The 15,983-nt window shown below is 43.5% G+C and overlaps 2 protein-coding genes across 3 annotated transcripts; both read right to left on the bottom strand.

Moving 5' to 3' along the window:
- Positions 1-763: 763 nt before the first annotated feature.
- mmp13a (matrix metallopeptidase 13a) lies at positions 764-3,161 on the bottom strand. The gene is given in 15 exon segments (XM_055046658.1): positions 764-873; positions 981-1,084; positions 1,242-1,401; positions 1,494-1,623; positions 1,730-1,806; positions 1,809-1,850; positions 1,962-1,993; positions 1,995-2,037; positions 2,040-2,063; positions 2,066-2,119; positions 2,219-2,361; positions 2,452-2,500; positions 2,503-2,588; positions 2,678-2,919; positions 3,054-3,161. Coding segments are annotated over 15 exon segments (1,395 nt in total). The 5' UTR covers positions 3,153-3,161.
- A 995-nt stretch (positions 3,162-4,156) lies between these two features.
- Positions 4,157-13,795, bottom strand: LOC129370580 (matrix metalloproteinase-18-like). 2 transcript variants are annotated; one of them, XM_055046656.1, is made up of 10 exons: positions 13,450-13,795; positions 9,996-10,252; positions 8,382-8,530; positions 8,183-8,308; positions 7,909-8,064; positions 6,786-6,915; positions 6,566-6,702; positions 6,283-6,442; positions 5,485-5,585; positions 4,157-4,846 (listed from the first exon to the last, which is right to left on the bottom strand). In XM_055046656.1, exons 1-10 carry the CDS (start codon positions 13,585-13,587, stop codon positions 4,716-4,718), a joined length of 1,485 nt encoding a protein of 494 aa, XP_054902631.1. In that variant the 5' UTR covers positions 13,588-13,795; the 3' UTR covers positions 4,157-4,715. The 2 variants fall into 2 exon arrangements, with proteins under 2 accessions (XP_054902631.1, XP_054902632.1); XM_055046657.1 differs by having other exon boundaries at positions 8,183-8,239.
- Positions 13,796-15,983: the final 2,188 nt, after the last annotated feature.

Genomic DNA, 15,983 nt, shown 5'->3' with positions numbered 1-15,983 from the left:
TCTCTGTTATATTTCCAGCCTTCAGGCAGTGATGCAAGTTCCGTCAGGCGGTTACAAATAATGCAGAAATCTGTCATTGTGTCCTTGGGCAAGACACTGCACCCGCCTCGCCTGCGGCTGTCAGAGGGCCGAGTGGCTCCGGTGCACGGCAGCCTGGCCCCAGTCAGACTGCTATTCGACTGCCCCAGACGACCGTCCATATTCATAAACCGCCTCCATCAGCGAGTGAGTGAGTGTGAGTGAGTGAATGAGCGATTTGTGAAAAGTGTGAATCATCTGGACTTTTTAAGTGCTGTGCAAGTACAGAACATTCACCAAACTCAGTTGCGGGCACAAGTCAGAGGATCAACTTTTATCGTTCAGGATGTTTTTATTTCAAGAAAATAATTTCAAATTATAACATTGACATGTGACTATACACAAAAAGTTGTTTTTGTTCTGATGATATCCTTCCCTTCAGATGGTTTAGTCATACAGACTCAAAAAGGAATACACATTCATTCAGCAAAACTGACATTTGAATTATTTATTGGAAAATGGTAAAACAATAGAACAGTCTAAATAATCTAAATAAACTGAAATAAACACAAAGATAGTGTAATTAAAAAAATAAATAAATACAAAAACAGACTTTATAGAAGAAGGTTCATTATTTACCTAAAACTATTGCACAAAACAATGGCATGAAAAGGTTTACTGTTATACATTACGGATGTAAATTTGGCATTAATTGAACCTTCACTGGTTTTCGTCAAAAGCTGATCTAGTAGTTGGTGCAGGGCAGGAAGTAGCTGTTTCTCAGCAGACGCAGCATCCGCCCTGTCCTGGAGCTGAACTCGTACATGTAGGGACCACTGTAGAGGTAGGTGAAACCTGCAGAGCAGACGATACGTGTTGCTGAGGAAAAATGAACTGGATTGGACAGAATCAATGCAGTCGTTTAGTCATTTCATTGATCATGTGGTTTAAAAGTGACTCACCTCTGTACTGTAAAGATGCCGTCACCTTCCTGGTCATTCCTGAGAAGGTTTCATCAACTCGCTTTGGGAATCCTGAGTCCATCGACTTTGTATTCTCATCGTAGCTGAAAAGGACAAGATAAAATATGATTATTATTTCTTACTGAAAAGCAGAAAGGCATGTTGCTTGGATGCAAACTAGAATAGAAAAAACAAAAGATTCCTGCACTCTAATTGAAATTCCACATTTCACCACTGATTTCTGGTCTTGCTTGAACACACCTGTAATAATTGCTGCCAACGAAGAACAGAGTCTTGCCAGTCTCTGGGTCATTGAGGGCCGCATCGACTTTCTTGATGTCCTTGGGCAAACCAAAGCTGGAAATGGATCTGGGATAATCCTGAACCAGATCATAGCCACTGAACGCCCAAACTTGACGACCTGTCAAACAAAGGTTTTGAAGTGGTTATTTGGGTGAAACTATTTTGGTAGTGCAAAAATACTATCAGTCAACAAAGACAGAAATCAAATACCTTTGAAGAGAAAGACTCTGTCTAAGAGGTGACTCTCATAAGCAGCATCAACACTCAGGGCGCTGGGCCAGAAGTTTGCTATGAGAGTTTGCTGAGGGGTGTAACTCTGGGGGTAGATACGCCAAAGATTCTGAAAAAGATATAGAGAAACTTAAAACACATCTTGGAGCATTTTTCTGGCAAGATAAATAGTTGACTCCAGCTGGCGTCATTGGAGACTTAAGTTTCTACTCTACCCGTTTGAAGAACAGCATCTCTCCTCGCAGTGAGGCAACAGCATCCAAGACCAGGGAGGAATCACAGGCATCAGGAGGGGAGGAGCAGTTGGTCCAGGAGGAACTGGATCCTCGTTTTTACCTGTGTATTAAAATTCAATCCCAGTACTTAATAATGGACAAGTTCAGAAAAATTTTTCACTCTATTGTTAGTTTGTTAAAAAGAAAACGAAGGACATATTATGATACCAACCATAAAGCGACTGGATGCCTCTGACATCATCTTGGCAAAAACAACGTGTCTGGGTTTCGGTACGAGTAAAAAGGGCCATGAGAGCACCAGGATCATTAGAGGGGACAAACCCAGAGAGTGTCCAAACTCATGGGCTGCAACCGCGAAGAGGACGTAGCCTGGGGAACAGAAGATGAGTTACTCCTCTTTGTAGGACCAGTCAAGTTGAAAATAGTTCTGAGAGAACAGTCACTGATGATGTAAAGAAAGAAACTTACCTCTGTTGGAGCGGAACGTAAAGGTCTCATCTTCATCAAAGTGGGCGTCTCCTCCAATACCAGGACCAGGAGCGAAAGCATGGGCAAGAGTACCGTCAGGGCCGTCAAAGGGGTAAAAATCACCGTGTGCTGTTTGAAAAAACCTATTTCATTGATTGAAACAAACAAAGAAAAGACTTTTACAACTTCTAATGCAGTAATTGCAAAAAGCGTTTGATACTCACCTCCACTACCAAAGGATCATGATGTCTGCTATGCCGCTGTAAATCCTTGTGAATCTGAGGGAGTAACTTTGGCCCAGACCTGAAGAGCTTTCTCAATGGATTCATCTACCTCTGCTGCAGGCATGTCTGGTGTGTAGTTCTCTATCCTGAAGAAGAGAGAAATGCTCCACATTAAACCACATGCAACATCTGTGATAATACATCACTGAACAGGTGATCTTTTGAGATCTCTCACCTGTATGTGAGGTCATTCTTGTCCCATTTCACATTGTTTCCAAAAGTGGAGTACTCCGCAACGTCTGGGACGCCACAGCGTGGCTTCTTCATCATGGCCAAGGTGTCAGCATCCAGGTTCCCTGTTATCTGAAGGCCAAAGAATTTCTGCATCTCCATCAGCTTCTTGGACACTGAGCTGATGCCACCTCTGAACGACGGACCTCTTTCCTCTGTCAGGTTGAAAAACCTCTTCAGGTAGTCCTGGTGGAGAGAAAGAACAGACAGGCTTCAGTCTGCTGCTCTCCATTTGCTAGTCAACACATCATTTGTTGAATTAAAAGAGTATGTAAGTTTCTTACTGCCCGGTACGTTAAATTAACGTCAAATGCACTTACCTCTGCAAACTGCTCGTCCTGGTTTGTAGGCTGCGACACCGGCATGCAGAACACCGCAGCCGAAAGGCTCAGGAGAAAACTCAGTGTGAACGTCTTCATGTTTCCTTGTTGAACTCAACTTGTGTCTCCCACCTGGATGGAGCCGTTATAAAGGGCCTGGACAGGCTGTGTTGAGCAACTACATACTGGACTAAGTTACGCTTTTTCTGGAGAATTTCATTCACTTGACACGAAAGTTCCCAAAGCATTTCACTGTAATTATGACTCATTAATAGCGTCCACATGCACCATGGGAAAACTTTTCCTGTATCAGACAAATGCAGTACTCCCAGTGTGTTAATGCTGCAAACCTGTTTTATATGCATAATAACGCGTGGTGAAGAAAACACAATGATTCTGCTTAAATGGTTTATTTAAATCAGATAGGAAATGATTAAGTATATATCACAACCCTGTCATGACTTGTAAGGCTCAGGGTATCAGTGGGAAATGGGGCTTGAAGTTTACAAACCCCATTAGTCTGCAGCTGTGCATGCATGACACTGTTTTCATGAACCTTCTTTAAACTCAAGATTTGCAAGACGTTGCAGTCGTACCGTCATTCACAGACACCAAGACACTGAGACTGCTCTGCTTGAAGCAGAGGCTGAACCTCCAACCTGCAGGGAGCAGCCAAGCTTTCACTAGTTGAGAACCAAGACTTCGGAGGCGCTGTCTCTTATCCCAGCTGGTTCAAAGTGGGAACTGCTCCAGTCCAACTTGAAGGGCCGTGGCCTGAAGATGCCAACAGAATATCATCCACAAAAAGTAAAGATGAGACCCTCAAGTTCCCAATCCAGAAACTCTCCTCCCGCCAGGATGGTTCTACACCAAGGAGGCGTCTTGACCAGCATCGCAAACATAAGTCTTGCATGTTCTGCATTGTGAATCTGAAGCTGCATTCAGCTGACAGTTGCACAACACGGGCCGGTGAGAGGAACGACAGTGTCTGATGAGCAATGTGCCGTGTGCCAAAAGTTCGTCAACAGCGATTCCAGATACTCACGAAGAAAATGTCAATAATAAACATTTACTAGAATATGGAACCATATATTATTGTTTTATTCATGAAAATATGTAGAGACAGGTTTTATATTCCAGGTCACAGACGACAAAGTCACAGTTTCAAAAAGAAGAACAAAAAGTGATTTTATTTACAATGCCCTTTTATCAAATTGACGTCTCAAATGGCACGTTCACAAACTGGTGATGACGAGCTACTGACCGGAACGAGGCTGCCATCATGACCACCACCATCAAGGTGGGTGGAGTGACTTGCTCAAGGGCACCCATACACATTTAATCTCTTTTTGTTTAGGAAACGTATCTAATACTTATAACCGTCATTCATTTCATTCAATATTTGTTGCAAATCTTAAAACAACAACAACAAACACTTAAAGTAGACAAATTAAAGAAACATTTTTTTTAATTGTACATGGCTTTGATGGATTGTATAAATTTCCTTTCTTTCAACACTATTACACACTGAGGTATGACTTTTAACCACTTCCCTACAGTATTTACTAGATCCCACTGTTACAAACACTGTGGTTGCTGCCGGACAGAGCCAGTTCCCTGTGACTACACACACTGCAATGTCATCATCGGGCCATTTCGTCATCAGAATATGTGCTTGTTACTCTTTCCCAGCTCGCAGTCCATTAGGTCGTTAGCGCTGCTGACGGAGACAACGCGGTTCTGGCCAAAGTCGTATTTATATTGCTTGTTTCCCTTGAAGAAGTTCACAAATCCTGCAGGAAACAAAGAGTCGATAACGAGGTTCAGACAGAGTGCTTCATAAGGTATTTACAAGCTGTGCTCTAAAGAAAAGTTTGGTTATGAAATAATATCATCTGAACTTGAAAAGGTACGACACAACTGCAGCCCTTCACATAAAGCTGGTAGAAACCAGACTCACTGTAGTTTTCAGGTTTTATTTGTAAAACTATTTTAAATTCTCGCACCATTTTATTCTCGCCAGGTACATTATCCACTATAAGTAATAAATAATAAAGGGGTATGAATGCTTTCGCAACCTCTTTATGCAATAGCACTCATTGATGATGACTGTGACAAATGTAGATTTAATGTTATTGACCTGAAGCTAATTGAAGGGATGTTTTTGGACATTCTTCATGGTTTATAACAGGCTTGAAACACAGCTATTGGCAGACAATAACACAAATATGTAGGTTTGTATCTTAAAGACAGATTCTGAATGAAAAATATACTTTCAAGTCGAAATTCAACCTTAAAATACAGCGGAAGATAACAACGGCTTTTACCCCCCAAAAAATGCTGATTTCAAAGACAAATGAAACTGCGTTTCCTGCCCGTTTTGTTTCTCTAAAGCCACAAGAAAAACAAACAGGAGAGACTATTGAGCTACCCTGGTAGTAGACAGCTGCGTCGATAGGGAATGGGATTTCCAGCCACTGTTGCTCGATGAGCATTGGTGATCCCTCCATCACGCCCCGCAGTTCATTGTACCTAAATGTGACACATATTTGGGTAAACAGAGGTAATTTGCTTCTTGGGTTCACTGAGTGACAAAATGATACACCGTGTGGGTCAAAATATTCTTCTGCATTCACATGGGAAAAATGTTGTTCTCTTGTTTCATCAGAACTGAAAAGGAAGCAGAACATCTGATATACCCAATGACAGAGTTTGTCAGAATGCTGATGGATAATCAGACATCTGGGTGATTTGGCAACGCTTTCTTTGCGACATGTATTTAGTTTTAGTTGGACCAGAGTTTGCTGTTTTTGGTCCGCATCAGAGTTGGATGAAGTGTTCCCACCTCCCCCAATGAAGCAGACAGTCTATAAAACATTAATTAGAGTTTGAATAGAGCAGGCTAAACAGGGCTGCTGTGAACTCCCTCCTAAACTAAGTCCAGTCGCCATCCAGTGGAAGTGACTTTTGGACACTTATTTCCAGGATCTCGCTCTCTATAAACATAGGTGAGGGTTGGAATACAGACAGATTAGCAGATTAGAACCTGGATTACTTTCAGATGTCCATCACCTTCCTACAGTTAATTGTCGCTTTTAGATGAGATATGCATGTGGATTCTGTGTTGATTTTACAAATTTAATGTAAGATTTGTTCACCTTTTTTGTCTCAGCACAACACAAACAGGCAAATTAGAGAAAAAGATGGGAAATGCGAGAATGTGACCGACCTCCAACATTCATGGCCGGTGAAGAACACAGTGTAGCGGTCGTTTCTGAAGTGCAGAGCAGCATCCACTGACTTTATTCTGGAGGGGAAGCCCAGGTCTGAGATGTTTCTGGGAAAACCTTCCTGCAGAACTAACTGCTGGACTTTCCAGTACTGATCGCCTGCAAAAAAACATACTTTTTTATTTTTTTGTCAAAGCCACCGCATGAACGTCTCGTGTGCGCTTGTACTTCAGGGTTTTAAAACTCGCGTAGAGCTTCTGTCCTCGCTCCATCGTGTCTTACCTTTGAAAAATAAAATGACGTTTTTCTCCACGTTCTCGTACGCAGCGTCCAGGTGAGACGGTACGGAGGCCGACCACAGGCTGCTGATGAGGGCGATGCGCGTTTCGACGAAACTGGGATGTTTTCGCCACATGAATCTGCAAAGTCAGAAAAGCTCCGGAGTTAAGTCAGTGATCTTCAACAGGAAGAGAAAAAGCTACATCCTTGATGAAACACACACCTGTCTTTGAAAAACACCACCTCTTGTTGTAACTCGGTCACGGCATCAAAGGACAGATCGGGGTCGCATTTGTTGGGGGTTTTGGGAGGAGGGCTTTTCAGTGACTGTAGGTGGAAGTTGGGGTTTTCACCTAAGGCAACGAAAGATAAGGAAATTATAATATTATAACATCATAAAAAGAATTAAGCTTAAGAAAAGCTGAGACGATCTTCAATTAGGGTGAATCGATTTCTTTTGGGATCGTGATTTTAATGGTCGGGCATGTCTGTGGTGAGGAGCGGTGTCAGCGGGTCGAGGTCGGACCAAAAGAATCCGATGAGCTTGGAATAAACTTTGAAAAGCTTTCGCTCATACGTTCCCTTCAGCTTGCAGAGAGGTTGCAAACGACTCTTCAAAAGTGCGAAGAGTTACTTCCACACTGTTTCATCGTCGTTCACAACTTCTTCCTTCTTTTCGCCGACTGGCCCAGTTGAAATTCTGCCAGAGGAATCGGACACGGTGGGAGAAGTCCCAGACGAGGCGCTGATGGCAGATTGGAATTGACCGAATTTACGTCGAAAAGCAACGGCTGAGCGAGAAATCCTTTAATTTCCCATGGCAACCGTTCCCCCTCCTCTGCGACTCCCCCACTCAGCTCCTCCCGACTAGCCAGCAGCAATTAGCAAACGCCTGGTGGAACTGATCTGCTGACATTGGTACATGAGCTACTTCTCAGTGCAGTGTTGCTAAAGACGCTGCTAAAGGGCTGATGACGGAGCGATGTTCTGATAAATCCCGAATGCAGAGTTTCAGAAAGAACAGGGGTGTTGTTTTTTTTTTGTGTGGAGACAGAGATGATTTCAAGGCGTCAAATTACGAAGTCAGATTTCTTTTATATAGTGCATTATGATGACGGTATGTGGAAAATACATAGTGCTGCCTCCTTTAAGAAGGAACCAAATATGAATAAAAATCTGTGTGATCACCTGAAGAATGCTCTGGACAAGAAATACAAACAGAAACTTCAGTCTGAAGAATTTTCTTTGGCCGAATGCAAGACGTGATATGCAGAGGATGCGACTGTCTCGCTGAGAAGGGACTTCTCCCAACCCACACGCCAACAGGCCTCGGGACTCACGCTCACCGTAAAGGTGCTGGATGCTCTGCACGTCGTCGAAGGAGAGCTCCAAACTGGGCGCAAAGTTGTAAGCCGGGTACATAATGGATCCGGGGTCGGGCGAGTGGGAGAGGCCGAGAGCGTGGCCGAATTCATGAGCTGCAACGACAGGAAGGCTGATACCTGAAGTGGGGTGACAGGTCACACACATTCAGAACCAGTACAAAACCTCACCGAGTAATGTTAGGAGTGGGCACCAGCAGCAGGAGTCCAGCATTGATTGAACTCCTTTTAAAAGTACCAGTAGAATTCAAAGTCCATTCCTCCTCAGAGTCAAAGTGCACATCCCCTCCTATTCCTAGACCAGGGAGGAAGGCGTGAGCCAGACTTCCCCCTTTGCCAAAGAAAGGAGATCCATCGCCGTGGTCTGCTGAAAACACCGCTGCGTTATCCATTTAGACGATACGCCTGTTTTGTTTTTAGATCGTCACAGAGCTCACCTCCGCTGACAAAAGCGATGCTGACGTCGGCCTCCTTCGCCTCCCTCCTGCGGAATCTGATGAGGGAAACGCTGGACCACAGCTGCAGCGCTCTCCTGATGGCTTTGTGAGTCCTACTGGCTGGGAAAGGGAGATTTCCACCAGCGATCCTACAGGGACACATTTTCATTTACTTCACATGAAGCCGTGTGGCACATTTAACCGCCGCAAAGAAGAGTTAAATATCCCTCAGTTATCGCAGGCTTGATAAGCGAAGCTCGCGAGAATACATGTGAGCTTCTCCTGCGCGTTCTCTTGCAGCAACAGTTTCATACGTTTGAGATCTCACTTCTAAACACGCGACAAGCTTTTCAAACCGATGCCAGAGGGAGACACTTCATTTGTAGGCCTGTAGCCTCTGCCTTGTCTTTCCATGATGTTTCATGATAAATGTGCAGTGAATTCCACATCTTTGAATAAACATGCACTCTTCAGAAAACATGCAACATTATTTTTCTAAAATAAAAATCTTTTCAAATCCCTCTTTACTCCTGTGAGGAGCTCACCTCCTCACTAATAGTTGCTGTTTGTGAAATATTATATGCACAAAACGCGTATTTTGACTCGCGTAGATCTACTTGAAAGGATTCAAACTTGGTCGATTAGATCATTAACTGAACTTCATGATGTTTTGCTCATCGCTGCTCTCGGAGTCTCTCCAATGAGTCGTCCTGACAGGGAGCCAACAAGTTCAATCAGCCTCACTGGGAAAAAAACCACAATGCCTGCAGGAGCTGGGCTGATGGGCTGATCTGCGTTTGGGCTCAGATTGATGTTTGGCTGCGAACTAAACTTGCTAAAATGGAATGTAAATATGTAAATGTCTTTGTTTCAAGGGATTTAATTTAGCCGAGTGTGTGTTCGTGCATACGGAAAGCGACTTTCATTCGCGACCTGCAATGCTTCAACAGCTGGGTGGTCTGAAACAAGATCTCTTTCTTTCTTGTTGGTGGTTAAAGAAATGGGAGTGCATGTATTTTTTTTTTCTTTGGAAAAGTAAATAAAAACAATATGGAGTTCTGCTCAATCCTGTCTGATTTATTTTAATGTGTTTTCCTCCCCGTCCTTTAACCAGAAGGTTATTTTGACTTTGGCCTCGGACTTAAAAATGTTTTTCAGTTTGTCAGCAGGAATATCAAGACTAAAACTGTGCCAGGAAATTTGGACAAAAGATTTGAGTCTCCTGCTGCCATAACCTGTGAACTCATTGACTTACTTGTTTGTTCAGCGTTACATTTTCCCTTGTCGCTTTGCTCCCAGCTCTGATTTCAGTCAGGAAACAAAACCACTTTGTTTGGGCCAAAAGTTTCAGATTAAACTTTTGGCGGACGATTCGCTTAATGTCGAACTCATGATGGTCTCTGTGAGACCCGTGTACAAAGCTGTCTTGCTTACATTTACATTAGAAGTGTCAAAAATATTTTAAGAAATGTCCACAACTGTTTGGGCATTTTTACATTTTATTAGGAAAACCTTGTATTTTGCATCAACAACCACCACAGACTGGTGGACTGACCTTTCATGACCGCATGCTTATGTTGGCTTGAAGTGCCGGGTTGTGAGCTCCTGCCTCACCTGTAGCTGATGGTGCGTTTTCTCCAGCGCACGGCTCCCCCGTGGCGCTCCACGTCCGACAGCCCACAGCGCGGCTTCTTCATCACGGCCAGCGTCTCCTCGCCCAGGTCTCCGTCCGGAGGCAACCCAAAGAAACGCTGCATTTTCTTCACCTTGTCGCAGAGCCCCGCCGTCTGATTTGAAGCGTCTCTGGAGGCTGCCGCCCTTTTCCGTCTGTCTGGCCTGGGCTGGTCACCGTAGAAGCGCCGCAGATATTCCTGTGGATGTTTTCGCACACTTTGGTCTGATTTATTGTCCTCGGGTTTATTTTTGCGATGGTGAAGTGGAAGAATAAGCAATACAAGGTAGTGCTTTGAAAAAAAGAGAGGGGAAAAAAAAACTGCTTTGTGTTTTTTAACTGATCAGATCATCGACTTTCTTTCAATAATGTGTTTCTCCAAACCACTCTTCCATTTTGTGCAGAGGTTACCCCGGCTGGTACGCAATATTCCAGACTTTGACATTTCTTTTTTTGAATTGTAGGCCAGTTTGGTTTCATGACACCAAAGCAAATTCTCCCACAAGATTTTGGGACATTTTCAGCCAGGCCTGGATGTTTTTGGTGAAAAAGGAAAATTTATGTCTACGATTAAATACCGTATTGTTATTCTAAAGTGGGGAAGAATCGCAGGGGACCCTGTGAACTAAACATGTGTTTCAACACTTTTGTCTTCATAAAGATGCGATCTGGTCCATCTGAGAAAACCATGAAACCGCTTCCTTGGAAATTCGATGTTTTGAAGGCAGCATTTATGTGATTCAGCAGTGTGTAATTTCAAACACACGTGGACAGTAAACATTGCAGACGTGTCTTTTCTTTTTTTTTTTTGTACATTAAATGACAGCATGTTGCAGTAAACGTCGCTGCAAACATGTAATCGTAGGTGTCAGCTTTGAAACACGCTCCGCCTCCTCCGACCTGCAGCGTTTCCACTGATTTGTAAACACACACAGCTTTTTTTTTCAGCCTGCAGGTATTTTGTCAAAGTAACTTCATGGTCAAGAAACTTGAAAAATGACTAAATTTTAAACTCTTAAAGTAAGTAGTTGGTTTCTAAAATCATGACCTGCTTTTTTATGCCTTTGTCGACTCATTTTAAATTTAGTGACTCAGTAAAAGTTTAATGACTCTCAGAAACTTGAGAAAGTTTCTGTGCAAGAACTAATGCCTGTGTTCAGCTGTGGAGACACTGCTAACGCTAAAGTGAAACATAAACACAAGCTGAGCCGACGAGTAAACATCCAGTTTCCTGCCAAAAGTCTCCACGAAACCTGGTGATTTATGACAGGGTGAAGATCAGTGAGTGAGGGGAAACAAATCCGAGTGACTCTCAAACACTCGTGCTCAATCTGGGCTCAGTCCAATCCAACAGCCAGAAAGAGAGGCGACGCACTCAGGTAAAACATTTCTGAACAGTAACACAGAGCCACGCATTGCACATTGACGTTTATCGCCACGGTCCAGTCCAAACATGATGCTGTCCCGTGCCAACGCAGAAACGATAATGTGTTTAAACTGAAGTCATTCCAGGTCCCACAAACACTCTCACCACTTCAAACACATGCTGCAACCTCTCGCCACAAACAGCCCCAGGTAAATCACACTCGCTTGAAAAACTTTCAACTTTCACATCTTTCCTCTGTTGATGGAGGAAAATATTATCAGCTAAGTTGTGGCAGTATCTTCAATCTCCGCTGCTCTGTTTGTACGGGTTCCTGTCAGGGTTTGACGCTCATTTCATTGCAGTTGGTTGAAAATGTCCAAGTACAGTTGATGGGTCACATTTGGAACGGGATCCGTCAGCAAATCCAGTGGTAAAGCATTTGATCCCCAGTTGTCCAATCAGCAAACGGGACATTTTTCAAACTCTGTCAAGGAGACTGTGAACGTTGTGCAGTGTCCTTTTTACCATGGAGGGTGAAAATGAGTCAGATGACATCACCCTGACCGGTATCCAAAACACTGACAGGTAGATTGATCAGGATTAAAGCATTGGAAAAACATGGCAACATCCTGTTGCTTACGAATTGTCGAGTGCACAAATGTTTGTTCTTCCACTCAACTAAAAAAGAAAAAAAGTTCATTTGTCTTTAGCGGATTTTTGGGTCAAACGTGAAGCAGAATACACAAAACAAAACAAAATCGACACAAGAAATGAAAGCCGGGATGTTTTAAGCGCAGAGGAGCTCTGATTGGTGGAGCAAGGAGGATGTGAGTTTCAATTAGCAGAAGGTGGTCATTTTTCCTGAGCTCTGCCATGTTCTGTCTGGAGCCACGGGCGAAAAAATAGCTGTCACAGGAAATGTGCAAGGAAAGTGTTGGAGTCAGCAAACACAACGACAAGATAGTCTGAACCCCAGAACCTAAAAACGTGCAGAAATACAAAAATAACGCGAAATTATACGGTAGCTCCTTAGTGTCCCGAAACATGGCGACTTGTGACACGAAGTCTAACGGGTTGAATTTGTTGTAAGAACAATCCAGAACAAATGTAAGCATCAGCGACGACAAGAAAAATGTTGCACTACTTCAACGCTGAGGGGCTGAGCTTTTTGAAAGAGTCAGAACTGAACAGATGAAAGTCGTGTTGTCTTCACGCGTTTTACAGTGGCGCAGCATTCTGAAATAAATCCGTCATTCGGCACATTTATGTCACTGTTTACAAAACCAAACGTTTCAAGTCAATTCAGCTCTGTTGTTCCGTATCGGATCGATATCGGGAAGATACCGAATGTCTGATATCTGTATCGGTATTGGAAACAAAAGGAAGGAAAACAAAATAAAAGTGGATCTCCGCATCTCTGAATGCTACTTTGTTTTTCTGAAGCAACTCGGTGTGTGGCTGTCTACATATTTTGTCTGCCGTCACCACAAGATAATGGCGACTGTGAAGACGTGCCGCTGTTGCCTCCTGCAGACGAGATCGAAGGCAGATTGGGGAATTGGCAGCCAGGAACAGGAAGAATCCCGCCTGCCAATATCGCAGGACCACATTGCGCCTCAGGCGAAGCTTCACAAAGAGATTCAGCCGAGATAAATTAGTTCTGTGATTGTCATTCCGAGGCATGATGTGGGTCTTGTTTTACAATAACAAAACTCAAAAGGAGAACATTTGAGATGTCAGCAGGTGAAATGTAACCAAATATAATCACTTTTCATTATTGAAGAAAGAAATTAAAGACTAAAGACCACTTTTTTTTTTTTTTACATTTTTGTTTGAGAAGAAGCTTTATCTTAAAAAAAAAAATCAATAAAAAAATTAAAGCAACTTCAAGAATATTGCATGGATCATCATCACATCTCTGCAAGTCGCTCAGATTTGATCAGTTATAATTTTAAGGAGGATTTTAACACACACAGGCACCCCCCTCGCAACCCCTGCAGAACAAGCAGCATATAAAAACATTCAGTCACCTCCGCAAACTTCTGGTCGGCCTCAGGCGGTCCGGCTGGAGGCTGTGGAGGAGCGGCGGGGACGCGGAGGGGTGACGCCCCCGCAGGGCTCCGGTGGAGCTTCATGAGGGTCAGGAGAGTCACGCAGAGCAGGTTCATGTCGAGCAGGCAGGAGCGTCAGTGAGCGTATGGGCCGGCGCGGCGCACAGCTGGATGCAAAGCAGCAAAAAAAACAAAACAAAAAAAAAAAAAACACCTGCTAATTATGTGAGAACGCTCCTGTCTGGACAAGAACAGCGAGGTGGCGTCTCCTGTGCCTCTGCTTGTGACGCGTCTTCAGATGAAAAAGGAGACCCCTCGTCTCCAGCCCCACGCCTCTGACTTTTATATGAGAGCCACCCGGGCTCATTCTGAGCTTCATATACTTCATCAACATTCCTGACTGTTTCCAGCCACCCTTATCTCCACCGAGGTTCAAGGGAGCCGCAGAGCTGCCTTAACCTGCATGGGGGACACCTGCAGCAGAAAACTCTACTGTGCTCACTGTTGAGGAAGACAACAAGGATCCTGCAGAGGTTCCATTTGAAATTCTACAAATGTAACGACTACGCGAGATAAGAGAGATGATCTCCATTTGGAGTTTGTGGCAAAGAGCTGAAGAAGTCATGTGTCTTACTTATTTATTTATTTTTTTTTGCATGTAAAGGTTTTTGCAGGAATGGTGCCCTGGGCAACCGCCTCCTTCCACCGCACTCCAAATAATTAAAATGCAAATTGTTATCTCTTTTTTTCATCCCTTGTTTTTTATTTTCTTTACAGCAGCTGCAAAAAGCTCCTTTAGTTGCCGTTACTCAACAGCGGCAAGACTTCCTCTACTTCACATGCGTACAAGTAGCAAAACTCTTGGTATTGATGATGCATTTTTAGACAAACTGATAGCTGATAAATGTCAGCACACCACAGACAGCCCATAAAAGATTATCAGTAAGACAACGTTAATAAAATAAATATTTCGCCTTTGCTTTTACCATTTATTCCGCGATGGAAAGATCCAACTAAAACGCTGGATTTAACAGCGGAGGAAACAACAGTAGTAGTGGGTACATTAGTAGTAGCAGGGGACGCAGAAGCAGAACTGCTTCTGCGTCCCCTGCTCTGGACGCCCCCCTGTGGACGAAAAGAGACAAGCCCAGGCCTCCCCGGCCCCAATCAGACCTTGGAGGACACCCTGCCGCCGGACCGGCTCCGATGGAAAGGACGAAGGAACCGGAGACGCCTCAGAGCGAAGACTGGATCAGACTGAACAGAACTCGTATCGAAGCAACATTTGAATTTTAGTTTTACTTCTCAATAGTTTGCTTACTTGGAAAAACACATTTGATGTGCATTACTGGTCATTTTTGGTCCTGCAGCCTAAATGTGGTTTAAAAACTTTCTGAAGCACACTGAACTTTGCCGACGCCCCCATAACGAGAGGAGATTTACACCCTTGCATGAAAGTACTTGGTCTCATCTGTGGTTATCCCACGGAGATGGAGCTGGGCTCCCACATGCCGGAACCGGATGGCTCTGGATCGAGCTGCCAGAACTCTGGACGCTTGGTTCAGCTGGCCGATCGGACCGGGTCGCAAGTGTGAAGGAGAATCAGAGGAATCGCAGGGCAAATAGTAACAGAAAAAGTGAGAGCATGCAAAGCTCAAAACGACAGAGAGAAATAATACGAGCAAAACTACAAAACCAGAAAAATACTAAAACAACCCAAATACAGGAGAGTGAAAGTTCACGACCTTATCCTCTTGTGTTTTATGAGTTAAGTTAAACTTGCCACAGCTTGCCATCGAAGGAAGCCTCACTCTTCATTAACATTATGACTTTACAGTACTGACTGCACGCTTAACTCTGCATGCAAAACCAGAACCTAGCAGTCTGGTGTGTCCGTTCAACTGCTCCGCAGCTGTTTGAGTTTGGTTTATTTGGCTTTTAAAACGACAGCAAGGCCACTCATAGACATCCCATGATGAGCCGGCTGTTTAGTGCGGGCAGCGTGTAGCCGCAAGGTTTAAACAGGAAACCACGTCCCGATCCCTTCTGCTGCCACAGTGATGCAAGTTTGTTCTTTTCTGTGGCAAATGGTAGAATCGAGGGGAAATTCAGGTGGAGCAAAGAGACAACGAGGCATGTCGGTTCACGCAAACATAAGTATTAAAAGGTATGTATATGTATAAAAATCTGAATTAAGAATCATGTGATTTGGATGGACGTAATGTGGGACGTCAGGATATAGAATAATTTCGGTATCGATGCGATACCAAGTAAATACATGGGCAGTATTGCTAAAAATGATACAAATACTTAAAAAAATTAAAAAGAATCATCGCTGAATTGTTTATAATTTGGTGAGTCAACTTAAATAAGTAGGAGAACTCCTTTCCTTCAATGGTTGAAATTCAGTTTTATTCACATAACAAGTTTGAGGTATTTATCTTTACACAAGACAAAAAAAAAAAAAAACTTTCCTCATGGTGGAATTGAGCAGCTCTTGTTTGAAAGAAAGC

The sequence above is a fragment of the Poeciliopsis prolifica genome, unplaced genomic scaffold (assembly GCF_027474105.1).
Source record: "Poeciliopsis prolifica strain line A6 unplaced genomic scaffold, Auburn_PproV2 SCAFFOLD024, whole genome shotgun sequence".
NCBI lineage: Eukaryota > Metazoa > Chordata > Actinopteri > Cyprinodontiformes > Poeciliidae > Poeciliopsis > Poeciliopsis prolifica.
This window is presented reverse-complemented; position numbering and strand designations above follow the sequence as displayed.

Excerpts from the sequence above, each read along its gene's own strand:
- LOC129370580 (XM_055046656.1), bottom strand. The coding sequence starts at position 13,587 with ATGAACCTGCTCTGCGTGACTCTCCTGACCCTCATGAAGCTCCACCGG. Across the intron at positions 8,309-8,381 it reads CATCGCTTTTGTCAGCGGAG|ACCACGGCGATGGATCTCCT; the intron begins GTGAGCTCTGTG and ends TGTTTTCAGCAG. Across the intron at positions 4,847-5,484 it reads CGCAGCTGTCTACTACCAGG|GATTTGTGAACTTCTTCAAG; the intron begins GTAGCTCAATAG and ends TGTTTCCTGCAG.